Source organism: Balaenoptera physalus (genome assembly GCF_965194825.1).
Source record: "Balaenoptera physalus genome assembly, chromosome: 12".
Lineage (NCBI taxonomy): Eukaryota > Metazoa > Chordata > Mammalia > Artiodactyla > Balaenopteridae > Balaenoptera > Balaenoptera physalus.
The window spans coordinates 79,446,464-79,459,302 of NC_138897.1; the positions used below are offsets into that span (position 1 = coordinate 79,446,464).

Genomic DNA, 12,839 nt, shown 5'->3' on the forward strand with positions numbered 1-12,839 from the left:
GGAGGCGCTACCGGCATCTAGTGGGTGGAGGCCAGGGTTGCTGCTCAGCATTGTACACTGTGCAGGACAGCCCTCCCACCCCATCGCACAGAATGACCCGGCCCCAAATGGCAATAGGGCCAAGATTGAGAACTCTAGGTTAAAGAAATGTGGCCCAGGAAATCTGGGCATATAGTAGGTCTTCAGGATCCTAAAGGAACTGATGGGGGTTGGGGAGTCAGGCCTGATAGGCTGTCGCACCTCTGTCTTCCCCCTTATATCTGCAGCAGGTGGCGGCTGCATCCCAGGTTAAGGGGTTGAGACCAGCTCTGCTTTCCATGAGCACCAGCAGGAAGCAGCCTCCTGGTTTGAACTGTCAACAGTAGGCAGGATCCTCAGTGATTAAAAGCTAGAAGGTAACGCTGTGCTGAGTGTTTTGCTTTCGTGATCTCTCAGTGGCTCGAGGAGAGAGAAGCTTCTCCATTTACAGATGAGGAGACTGTGATTCTGACCTTCATTCACTCACCCAAGGTCACACAAGTCCACCTGTTTCCAGAGCCCAGCTGTCACCCACACCTCCAGGGATGCAAGGAGGTTGGGTTTTATGCTGACTTGAGAATGTTAGCTAAAAACAACAACAAAAGAAAACCCTCTTGGTTAACAATTTACCCCTTTGCCCTCATTATTTTATTCATTCAGCAATCATTAAATACAGTTCCCCTCCACTATCCGAAAGTAGAGCGTTCCTCTGAAACCTTTCCTAAGCCTCAATGGCATAAATTGAAGAAGCGATTACCTGAGGACACATCTTGCTCACAGATGCACAGAAGAAATGGAGATAAAGCACAGATGCTCTCAGACACAGTTCAAAGCTCTGGCCGCTTGACGCTGAGATACTGAGTGTGGTTCCCACGGAAAGCACTTGGTGGCACCACTCGCTGCTTGGGGCTCACCTCGCCACTGTCATGGCTCGTTATAAAATGAACACCGAACGTGATTTTTGTTTTTCACCCTTTTTTTGTAAAAGCAAAAATTCTCTGGATTTCTTTCCGTTAAAAAAACAGGTACTAATGTAGGTCTTTCATAAAAACAAAGTAGCTTAAGGCAAACTTTCGAAAAGCCAGGAAATTCTGTAGCTATCACAGGCAAAATTATACTTTGTTAGGCACACACACAAAATGCATGGATCTTTTTTTTTTTTTTTTAGTCATAAATAAAGGGACTATCATGATCATCTTTATTTCTATTTAGGCTAAGAGCTGGGCCCTGGAGGAGGCCAACCCCTTCTCCTCCTCTCTGCTGTGTGACCCTGGGTGAGTGACTCCACATCTCTGAACTATTTCCCCCTCTATAAGATGGAGATCATAATTCCTCCCCTAAAGAGGGCTGCGTGAGGATTGAACATACTGCTCATGAAGCTGGCCCAGTGCCACGCACATAGTAGGTCTTCAATAAATGATCACTGTTATTCGTCAATGTATAACGAAATGTATAACGAAAATGAATCTTTGTATAACGAATCTTCTGTATAACGAAAATGAATCTTGGGTCTGTTACCACATCTCGTGGAAATGTTTGGATGGATTTACACCCACCTTGGAGGGTATGTTCAGGGTGATCTGACTTAAAATTTAGGCCACATGGCACATGGGAAAATTGAGAGATTCTGGGACCCCTCACTTTAAGAACTGGAGCCATTCCAAGGATGTCATGCACCCCAATAGGAAGATGGTGGAGCTGAGAAGCCAAAGGAAGGAAGTTGAGGACCCTGAGATCTTTACACCCCGATGCCCCCTGCCTGGTGCTTCCGGGCTTCCCACAAAGCTGATGCAGTCCGTCTGCCCCCAGGAAGTCATCAGAGGCCACGGCTGAGGGCCTCCCTGGGCCTGCTATTGGGGTGAAGTGGCCCGCACAGAATCAGGTGGACAGCGCGCTGCCTCAGCAAGCCAGGATGTGCTGGGCTGTCAGAAAACGCCCATAAATAGGACGGTCCCTGCAGAAGCAGACTGAGTCTGCAGACGGCATCGGCCTTTCTCTTCTTCTCAAGGCTACTGCAACAGGTTCATTCTGGGTATGCGGGGAGAGAGAGGCAGGCCCGGACCTTGGTGGTCTCCGGGGGGCGTGCACAGCTGGCCCCCTGCACCACCCGGGGATCCACGTGAGGGCTGGAGCCGAGAGGGAGGACGCAGGGCAGGCACCAAGCCAGCTGGTGTCTGGGGGTGGTGGGCAGGGTCGAGTGCTTGGCTGTGAGCTTAGGGCAGGGGGCCTACAAAGACTGAGCACCGCTGAGGAGGGGGAGTGGGCAAACGGGGGGGCTGCCACATCTGCTGAGAATCCTTCGTGAGCTGGACCTCCACGAGCTGGACCAGGCCCTGTTTTCTGCTGAGGCTGGACACAGGCAGACAGCCAGCCCGCAGGCTACGCATCCCTGGGCCTGTGTCCTGAGTATATGGGCCACGCAGCCCATCTACTTCCAGGAACGTGGGGTGTAGCTGAGGTGCCTTCTGGGCCACTGTGGATGTCTGAAATGGGCATGTGTGTGTGCAAGAGAGAGAGGGGCTGTGTTTGTGCAACAGGTGGGAAGTGACTGTGTACAATGACCACGGGAGCTTGTGTGTGTGTGTGTGTGTGTGTGTGTGTGTGTGTGCACCTGTGCATGTGCTGATAAGCAGGAGAACAGTCCTACGTGTCTGTGTGTGCGGCATCAAGAGAATCCTTCCACGTGACGAATGCAGGCCCAGTGGTGTGTGGCACGTCCCTAGGGATGAAGGGGAGCTGTCGGTCTGTCTGTCTGTCTGTTTGTGTCTGTGTCTCTTTAAGTGGCTGGAACAAAGTAAGTGCTCCATAAATGCATATGAAATGAATAAGTGAATGCAGAGAAACTGGACTGGAGCCGGTGTCCCAGGACCTGGTCCGGCATCATGCTTTCTCTAGATGTCTGTCTGTCTGTCCATCTCCCACCAGTCTGTGGTCTCCTCTTCCTCTCCATCACCCAGCACAGGGCCAGGCACCAACTGGGTTCTCACAGAATCTTTGGCAAGTGAAGGAGTCAGTGAACAAAAGACTATACTGCTTGGGGTGCAGAGGCAGGAGAGATTCCTGTAGAGGAAACCCCGGCAACGCCCACCCTCTGAGCAGGGTCTGGAGGTGCTGTGTCCGCACAGAGCTCCGGGTGTGGGGGAAGGGCACGCGCTTTGGAGCCCAGTCCCAGCCCCAGCTCACTGGGCCTCGGGATTGCCCTCTGTAAAATGGGGATCCTGACTGTCCCGGTGCCTGTGGTCCATAGTGGATGCCAAGGGGACGTTTGCTGAATGACTGAATGACCACATGTAGGTTGTGAGCAATGACCACATCTTGGAGGCAGCCAAGTTCTGTAGCTCAGCCTCGACTCCAATCACGTCAACACCTGGTTTCGCCCAGGTGCACCTGGTGACTCTTTTGCCTTTGAAGCCACAGGTGTTCCTGGGGCGATGGCGGAGCAACACAGCGCGCCGGAACAGGCTGCCGCCGGCAAGAGCCACGGAGGCCTCGGGGGCGTCTACAAGGTACCGGGCAGGGAGGGGGTCCCAGGGGCTCTGGGCCCAGGGCTGCTCTTGGTCCTCGGGGTCAGCCTCCTGGCCAGGCAGCCTCTCTCCAGAAAGGAGCCGCAGCCCTTCCGGCCAGCTTGGACCACGAGCACATCTCTGCGGCCTGCGATAAATTCGCTTCATGGTTCTGCCCCATCTTTCCTCCTCTGTGTCCTTGTCTGCAAAATGGAACTGGTCACGTGCACCCTGCCAGTCTCAATGCGGGTTTCGGGAGACACGGCGCTGACTGTCCTGCCTGACCTTGGTCCGGTCCCTGGCCCTCTCTGGAACTCAACAGCCCCATCTTTAAAATGGGGATGGTACCCACACTTCTCAGTGTGAGAGCTCAATGCATGTGCCATTACCATGGCCAGCTAACGGAGGAATCTGAGAGCTGGGATTTGTTGGCTCTGTCATTTTTTTTTTTTTTTTTTTTTTTTTTTTTAGTTTTTGGCCGTGCTGCGTGGCATGCGGGATCTTAGTTCCTTGACCAGGGATCGAACCCGCGCCCCCTGCATTGGAAGCGCGGAGTCTTAACCACTGGACCGCCAGGGAAGTCCCGGCTCTGTCCTTTCTAAGCTATCCCGGGGGCTTTAATTTGAGATGGGGTCCGGGAATGAATTGACTAAGGAGATAACTGGGGGCTTTAACCAGAAGGGTGCACACCGGGAGGGGAAGAGCAGCAAAGAGGCCTGCCTGCCTCTGGGCCTGGTTCGTGGGTGAATCAGCCTTGCCCTGTGGACACCCAGCTTTCCCCTGGGGAGAGCTGCCCAGAGGCAGCCGCCCACCAGAGAAGAGGGTATCACTGCCGGCCCTTCCTGGCTCCTTTTGGCATTTGGCTTTCCCCTGACCACGCCAGTGCTCGGGAGAAAAGAGCCAGCTGGCTTATTGAATCCATGCCTCCCCTTAACTTGCTGCCGCAAGGACGCTTTCTGAGCCTCCCTTGACCCTTGTATAAAATGACCAGAGCCAATGTTCCCCAGGGACCCGCTACAAAGACAGTTTGTGCTTCTAGGCGGGTGAAAGAGGCAAAACCTTCCTCTGCCTTTGCAACCACTTCCTCTGGGGTATAGGGACAGGTGAAGTTCAACTGTTGCAAACTGGAGTTTTATTTGTCCTGAGCAAGACTTCTTAAATGGAGAAATTTCACATTAAGGAAATTACAGATTTCTGGCTTCTCTTGAAAAGCTTAGAAGGGGGCCCCCAGTCCCTCCTAACCACAGCGGCTTCATTTCCCTACAGTTATCCCTCTGGTTATTTTGGTCATTTTGCTTTACTTGATTTTGCACTGCCTCCGGCCAGATACCAGAATTGCAGTCCCTGGATTAATGGGGGGTTCCTGGAGGTGTTCCCCTCCATGGCCACCAGGGGGCAGGGCAGACCTGTGGCGGTGCTGGCTTCAGGCCTGTACCAGGCAGAGCTGAGGGAGCAGATGGCAGTACCTCCCTCCAAGGCCCTAAAGAGGACCTGGCAGGACACAGGCTGGGGCTGGGAACCCTGCCCCGGTGGGATGCTCAGGAGGCTGCCCTTCCAGGTGATCGTGTACGAAATGGAGAACTTCCAGGGCAAGCGGTGCGAGCTCTCGGCCGAGTGCCCCAACCTGACAGAAAGCCTGCTGGAGAAGGTGGGCTCCATCCAAGTGGAGTCAGGGCCGTGAGTACCTGCACCCCGAGCCCCTCCTCACAGCCCTGAGCCCTCTGGAAGTCGGGAGGTCCAGGATCAAGCTCTAGATCTGCTGTGGGGCCTTAGGCAACTCCTTTCCCATCTCTGGCCTCAGTTTTCCCACCTGTAAGATAAGAACATTGAACTGTGATTTTCTTGGAATCCTTCTAACTCTCCATCTCTGAGGTCAGTAGCAGGGCGCTGTGGAGAGAGAACAGAGGAAGGCACCCAGCACCTAGCTCAGTGCCTACTAGTGGGATTTAATAGTTTTAATAGTTTTAATAATGATGATAATATCTAAATTTTAATGTACTTTATATCACTGAATCCCTCTTGACAGATGAAGAAAGTGAAGGCAAAGTGGTCACGTGTCCTGTCCACGTCCACGTGGCAAACAGGAGTCCCAGCTGGACCCTGAATTCTTCAGGTGGAAAGTCCAGGCTCTGGTACTACCCACTTGGGTGATCCTGGGCAAGGTGCTTCACCCTCTTGGCCTCTGTTTTCTCATCTGTCAAATGGGATAATAAGGGTACATACTTCAGAGAGAGTTTTTGTGAAAACGAATGGAAGGATGCACATAAATAATTACAATATAATAGTCATAATAGCACTAACAATATAATAGTAAAAAGAAGAAAAATAAGAGGAGGAGAGGGAGGGGCAGGAGGAGGAGGAAGAGAAGGAGGAGAAGGAGGAGATGTCTATGCAATACTTACTGTGTGCCAGACATTGCATTTAAAATGTTTCTGAGAGACTTCCCTGGTGGTGCAGTGGTTAAGAATCCGCCTGCCAATGCAGGGGACACGGGTTCGATCTCTGGTCCGGGAGGATCCCACCTGCCGTGGAGCAACTAAGCCCGTGAGCCACAACTACCAAGCCTGCTCTCTAGAGCCCGTGAGCCACAACTATGGAGCCCGTGCTCCTAGAGCCCTTTCTCCGCAACAAGAGAAGCCACCGCAGTGAGAAGCCCGCACACCGCAGTGAAGAGTAGCCCCCGCTCACCGCAACTAGAGAAAGCCCGCGCGCAGCAACGAAGACCCAACGCAGCCAAAAAGAAAAAAAAATTTTTTTTAATAAATAAAAATAAAATAAAGAATAAAATAAAATGTTTCTGAGCAGCCTACACAGAGGCTGCACATAAAATAGATTCTCAGTACTCCTCCCCAGGATGGTTTTCTGACTCAGAGTCTCAACTCCCAGTATGTTCTAGCAGCTCCCTCAATACCAGGACCAGGGGTCAGTAGAGGGAAGGAAGGAAGGTTGGAGGGAAGGTGCAGGGTCAGAAGTCAGCAGCTCTTGGGCACCCCCCTCACTAGTGCTGGGTCCTCCCCGAGGGCAGCAGAGGTGACCCAGGCCTCTTTCCTCCCGCAGGTGGCTGGCATTTGAGCGCAGGGCCTTCCGCGGGGAGCAGTATGTGCTGGAGAAGGGGGATTATCCTCGCTGGGACGCGTGGTCCAACAGCCACCGCAGTGACAGCCTCCTGTCCCTCCGGCCTCTACAAATCGTGAGTATAGCGCCCAGAAGCAGGACATGCCTGGAGCTCGTGAGGCAAGCTCCTTTCACGAGCTCAGCCGAGGGCTTGGCTGGCATTCTACATGAATAATTCTGATCTCCTGCCACCCTCTCTGTGCCTCGGTGTCCCTATCTGCTAAATGACGGAGTTTTTAACCAGACCTGAAAGGCCCCTCTTGGTTTCACGGCTCTCTGGCTCTAAAATTCCTAAGGAGACCAGCTCTGGGGGTGGGCGTTATTTGATTTAATTCTTTCCTGGAGCCTCCCTGCTCCCTGTTCTGGGCATGGGAGCAGCCGGTTCACCCCGTGGTCTTGCCCCCAGGATGGTCCGGATCACAAGCTGCATCTCTTTGAGAACCCGGCTTTCGGCGGCCGCAAGATGGAGATAGTGGACGATGACGTGCCCAGCCTCTGGGCTCACGGCTTCCAGGACCGTGTGGCGAGCGTCCGGGCCATCAACGGGACGTAAGGGACCTGATCCCGCTCTTGCCCCTGCCCTGTCCTCCAGTTAGCATGCCTCTGGCTCCACACAGAATCTTTGTTCACAATTGCCTACACAGCTGACGTTTCCTGCTCCTTCAGGTCTGGAGGCCCTTCACTCAAGTCAGTACGTCGACACCAACCTTGCTCAAAGCCCCATTCAAGATCTCCCATGATGCGAATGTCCAATTGCTTGCATTCCTGTACCGTTGGATATCCAGGAAGCCTTGACTTATAGACAGTTTTATCTTTTTTTTTTAACCAAGTGAAATCTGTCCCCCTTACCTGTCTCCATCAAAGTCTTCACTCCTTTTCTGAACATCCCTAGGCCCTTGAACTCAGATATTTTTTTCCTTTTCACAATCCTTGTCCTTACCAGGGAACCCAGCCTGTATGTGGGTGTGGCTTGAGTAGTACATAGGAGAGCAGGTTCATCACCGCCCTCCTTCTAGGCTTGATGTCTCTGTTAGTGCAATCTTAGGATCACCATCCCTTTGTCCAGCTGACTATCTCACTTGCAGGCTTGTGATCTGGGGTTGGGCCTTGAAAGGTGCCACCTCTACCTGATAATAATGTATTCAACAACTTTTTACTAAGTTATCACCTATGGTCAGGGTATGGGGGCAACAAGAACTATACAATTCCTCCCTCAAGAATTTCACAGTCTTATAGGGAGACAGACAAGGAAATGGTATTCACAATTCGTTGTGATCAGAATTGTGATGGGGGATGTACAGGGGCTCTGAGGGTCCTAATGAGGCACTTGATTCAGCCTGGGGGTGTCAGGAAGGGCTTTCTGGAGGAGGAGATATCTGAATTGATATGTAAAGGATACTAATGAAAGAGGAGATGAAATAAGGTTGAGGCAAGGACAAGCATTCCAGGCAGAAGGAACAGCATGTGTAAAGGCTCAGAGACAGGCAGGTTCAGGGAGAATAGAATAAGACAGGCTGGAGTGTGGGGTATAAAGAGGGAATGAGAGATGAGGTTAGAGATGCTGCGTGAAGAATCCTGTGGGCAGGACTAGGAGTTTGAGTTCATCCCGGGGGCGCTGGGGAGCCAGGGAGGGATTTAGGCAGGTGGAGAGCATGATCAAACGCTGGTTTTAAAAGACTCCGTCTGGCTGGAGGCAAGAGATTGGACACTGACCATCCTCTCCCCGACCCTGGTCTCCCTGCAGGTGGGTTGGTTACGAGTTCCCCGGCTACCGCGGCCGCCAGTACGTGTTTGAGCGGGGTGAGTACCGCCACTGGAACGAGTGGGACGCCAACCAGCCACAGCTGCAGTCTGTGCGCCGCATCCGCGACCAGAAGTGGCACAAGCGGGGCTGCTTCCTCAGCAGCTGAAGGGCGCCCAGGCCCCAGTGGCCCAGGCCCGCCCTGGGGGACAGCAAGGGCAAGAAGAGGCGGCTCCAGGGCCGGGGTGAGGGCCTGTCTGGCCACCCTCCCCGAGAATCTGCTCAATAAAGCCTGGGGCCAGTCCCCCACCTGCCATGTTCCTCCGTGTCACTTTTTGAGGGGGCCGGGCCCCAGGTAGAGCCCAGGGGAGGGCAGGATGAAGGATGCTGGGGCTTGAGGGTTCTGAGAGCCTCAAGGGAGGGCTGTGAGCTGTTCTCCCACTCGAGGCTCTGGTCCTTATCAGGCAGAACCACATGCGCATCCTGCCCTGATTTTGTGTCTGTCTGTCTGTGTCTCCATCTGTCAGTCCGTCCATCCATCCATCCTTCTAGTCTTCCTTCCATATTTCTATGTTTTCTTCTGTCCATTGATTTATCCATCCCTCCTTCTACCCACCCATCTTTCTACCCATTCTTTCAATTCTTCCTCCTATCCTCCCATCAACCCATCCATCCATCCCTCCATCCATCCATCTTACGTCCCTCCCTCCATCCACCCATCCCTCCATCCCTCCACCCATCCCTCCATCCCTCCCTCCCTCCCTCCATCCATCCATCCATCCACCCATCCATCCATCCATCCATCCACCCATCCATCCACCCATCCATCCATCCACCCATCCATCCATCCATCCATCCATCCATCCATCCATCCCTCCATCCATCCATCTTACGTCCCTCCCTCCATCCACCCATCCCTCCATCCCTCCCTCCCTCCATCCATCCATCCATCCATCCATCCATCCATCCATCCATCCATCCATCTACCCATCCACCCCTCCCATCCATCCATCCTTGCCTCAATCCTTTCACCCATTAATCCATCCATCCTTCCTTTCTCCCATCCACCTGTCCATCATTCCCCCTCCATCTCTCTGTCAGTCTCTATTTTCACTAACTTATTCAACAAATTCCAGGCCCTGTTCAAGGCCTGAGGTCACAGCAGTGAACAAAGCAAAGTCCCACCCACACAGAGCTCACCTTCTATGAGAGAGACAGAACATAAATGAACAGGTAAAGTTTGAATATAATGCCAGGAGGTGGGAAGGGCTAAGGACAAGGAAGCAGGATACAAGGATGCAGAGTGATGGGGTCGTGGTCAGAGAACTCTGAGGAGGTGACATTTGAGCTCAGACCTGAATGACCCATGAGAACATTCCAGGCGGAGGAAGACCAGGCTTGAAGGTCATAGGCTGGAGTGCGGCTAAGTGATGGAGACACAGCAAGGAGGGTTAAGCAAGACAGGGGGAGGGGGTCAGAGAGGGAGTACGGTCGGCATTTAGGACTCCACAGACTCTGGGAAACTTTGACTCTTCTCCGGGTGGCGGGAGCCACGGAGAGTTTGAACGAGGTGAGACATCGTCTGTCTTTGGGTTTAATAGGAGAGCTCTGGCTGTGGCACAGAGCAGAGACGGTGGGACCAAGGGGGGGAAGCAGGGAGACCGGTTGGGAGGCTCCTGCAGAGATCTGGGTGAGCCGTGATGATACGGTGCCCCCGACCCGCTCTCTTCCACGCATTGGTGACTGTCCCCCTGCCCAGAGATCTTCTGCAGCCTCGGCTCAAGGGCTGAGCCCCCATCCCACCCGCCACCCCTGACCATCACTGCTCTGAGCCTCAGTGGCTTCCTACAGCCCAAGGCGGGACACCGTGGCCGCCCACTCCCCGCCCCCCTCCCCGCCATGGGAATAGGAGGGACTGTCCCGTCTGACAGTCAGGCGACAGCTGGCCTCCCGGGACCACCCCTCCCACCTCCAGGAGCCAATTCCGACCTTGCTCCCCTGTTGCCCCTGCAGCCCGTCCCAGCCTCCTGCAGCCTCCCCACAGCTAAAGGCCGCTGGTATGGGGGAGGCCCGGGGGGGCCCCAGGAAGACATTAAAAAAAATGGGGCGATTTTCAGTTACTTCAGCCTGTGTGCTTAAAAAAATATGCACAGCTGAGAAATCACCTCGAATTATTCTTACATTGGTGTGTAGGGGAGAGCTGGGGTGGGTGAGGGCACCCAGCAAGGAGGCAGGTGGAAGGCAGGGGTTGACTCCCTGGAAGTGGGGATGGCAGCACCTACCCTTCCTCACCCCTTCCTCCCACCAGGACCCACTCCTTCCTCCCTCTCACAGAGAGAGGCCTTGTTATGCTTTATCCATCAGTGCTTACTGAACAACAGACCCAGTGCTAGGGCTTTTTATTCATCATCATCTCGTTGAATCCTAACGAAGACCTTGGAAGGCACAGTTATTAATCCTATTTAACAGATGAGGAAACTGAGGCTCAGAGAGGCCGTATCTCCTTCCCAGGGCCACACAGACAGGAAGTGGTAGAGCCGAGGTTTGAACCCTGTATTTTGATGCTAGAACATCTGTTTCTGAGCCCTGCACACTCTGATGTATCCATCAGGGGCAGAGAGACATCACAGAAAAGGAAACAACAGCAGTTGCCACAGCAACAATTTTAACAAGAATAATAGTAGCCACTGCTCTCCAGCCCCTACTGTCACCGAGCCCACTACTGCTTTATAGAATCAGCTCTCATCTGTGATGGGTGATAATGACCTCCATTTGCAGAGAGGGATACTGAAGCCCAGGGTGCTGAAGTAAATTGTCCCAAGTGCCACCACATTTAAGTGGTGGGACCAGAACTCAAGTTCATGTCCATCTCCAAAGCTCAGGTCGCCCTGCCCACCAGCTGTTGATGCTGTAGTTGAAGCCTTCTCTGCTGCTGCAGCTGCTGTCTGTGAAGGTGGCCGCTGTTTATTGAGCACCTGCTGTGTTTAGGTTTGGGGCAAGAGGTGTCCATGCCTGGTCTCAGTTTACACCAGGAAGGCCCCTGGCAGGCTCCAGGGTCATGGGTCAGTGGAGGCAAGGAGGCCAACGCAGTACTGGGGACAGTGCCCCCTCCCTCCCTCCCTCGGGCCAGACTTGGTCCCAGGCACTGCAGCTGGGTTAACTCTAGAGGTGGGGTTCAGCTGGACCCCCATATTCAGGACAGACCCTGTCCAAAACCTTAAACCCATAATAACCATCTGTGTCAAGGAGAGCTTGCTCTCTGCAAGTATTCCCATGCATTATCCCATTCAACCCCACTAAAGTCCTCGGAAGCACAGAGAGGGGCAGCCGACTCCGAAGGTCACACAGCCAGGGAGCAGCAGAGCTGAGATTTGACCCCAGGCCTGCAGCACCCCAAAAGGCTGCTCTTAACTCCAACCTAGACTTAAATTCCATCTAACACAGGGGCAGAGCCTGAGAGGGACAGTGAAGCAAGGGCATCCCTCAGTGACAAAAGGTCAAGGTTCAGGGCCAGGAAGTCACTTTACTTAATTGAGAGGCTTTGTAGACTAATGGTTAGAGGCAGTACGCCTGAGATGGGCTTTTTTTTTTTTTTAATATCTTTATTGGAGTATAATTGCTTTACAATGGTGTGTTAGTTTCTGCTTTATAACAAAGTGAATCAGCTATACATATACATATATCCCCATATCTCCTCCCTCTTGCGTCTCCCTCTGAGATGGGCTTTTGATCCACATCACCCAGGTTTCTTTCCAGGCTCCACCACTTTCTGTGTGCCTTTGGGCAAGTCACTTAACCTCTCTGTGCCTCCGTCACCTCGTCTGTAACATGAAGTTAATAACACTATCTATCTAGGTTGTTTTGAGTATTAGCGTAAGATTAATTGGCAGAAAGGGATGAGAACAACAGATAAACAAAGAGTGGGCTCTAGAAATATTCATCCTCCTCCTCCTCATCATTAAAAATGATGACCCTAGATATGGGCTCCGTGGCTGTATGAAGCAGAGACTTGCCAGTAGCTTGCCAGTTACTCAGTAATGGGGGGTCATCCTAAGGATGCCAGTGCAAGCAAGAAAATAAGGAACCTAGGCTCCGTGGCCAGGCTTGGGGAGTCCAAGCTGTGACAAGGCTTCATGGGGAGAATGGGACCCGGGGGTGAGCAGGGCTCATGGAGACAGGACTGTAGCCCAAGGACTCCTGGGAGCCAGGCAGCAGACTCTGTGGGCATCCTCCTAGGGGTCCACCATTAGCGAGCCTCAGCAAATGCATCCCCCCCACCTGCTTCTCCTGGGGTCCTCCTGCCACTTCCTGCTGCCAGCTGCCCCCTCTCCCCAGCCTTCACCCTGGATGTCTTCTATTTGCCCCTGGATGGTAGCAGACGCTATGTATTTTCCCATGCCCCTTAGAACCTGACATGGTGGTGTGTGAGGGCCACTTCCAGCTGCCAGCATCTGCATGCTTGT

At 53.2% G+C, this 12,839-nt stretch overlaps 1 protein-coding gene across 3 annotated transcripts; it reads left to right on the plus strand.

Moving 5' to 3' along the window:
• The first annotated feature begins 459 nt into the window (after positions 1-459).
• On the plus strand, positions 460-8,690 carry CRYBB3 (crystallin beta B3). 3 transcript variants are annotated; one of them, XM_082417575.1, is made up of 6 exons: positions 460-2,050; positions 3,430-3,524; positions 5,080-5,198; positions 6,579-6,711; positions 7,042-7,184; positions 8,380-8,690. In XM_082417575.1, the coding sequence occupies exons 2-6, from the start codon at positions 3,450-3,452 to the stop codon at positions 8,543-8,545; spliced, it is 636 nt and encodes a 211-aa protein (XP_082273701.1). In that variant the 5' UTR covers positions 460-2,050; positions 3,430-3,449; the 3' UTR covers positions 8,546-8,690. The 3 variants fall into 3 exon arrangements, with proteins under 3 accessions (XP_082273701.1, XP_082273700.1, XP_082273699.1); XM_082417574.1 differs by lacking the exons at positions 460-2,050; positions 3,430-3,524 and having other exon boundaries at positions 3,537-5,198; positions 7,302-8,517; XM_082417573.1 differs by lacking the exons at positions 460-2,050; positions 3,430-3,524 and having other exon boundaries at positions 3,575-5,198.
• The last annotated feature ends 4,149 nt before the right edge of the window (positions 8,691-12,839 follow it).

What these genes read in the sequence shown, in the direction of transcription:
- CRYBB3 (XM_082417573.1), top strand. Translation starts at nt 4,681, where the DNA reads ATGGAGAAATTTCACATTAAGGAAATTACAGATTTCTGGCTTCTCTTG. An exon ending in ATCCAAGTGGAGTCAGGGCC is followed by an intron (nt 5,199 to 6,578) that starts GTGAGTACCTGC and finishes TTCCTCCCGCAG; the next exon opens with GTGGCTGGCATTTGAGCGCA. An exon ending in CCCTCCGGCCTCTACAAATC is followed by an intron (nt 6,712 to 7,041) that starts GTGAGTATAGCG and finishes TCTTGCCCCCAG; the next exon opens with GATGGTCCGGATCACAAGCT.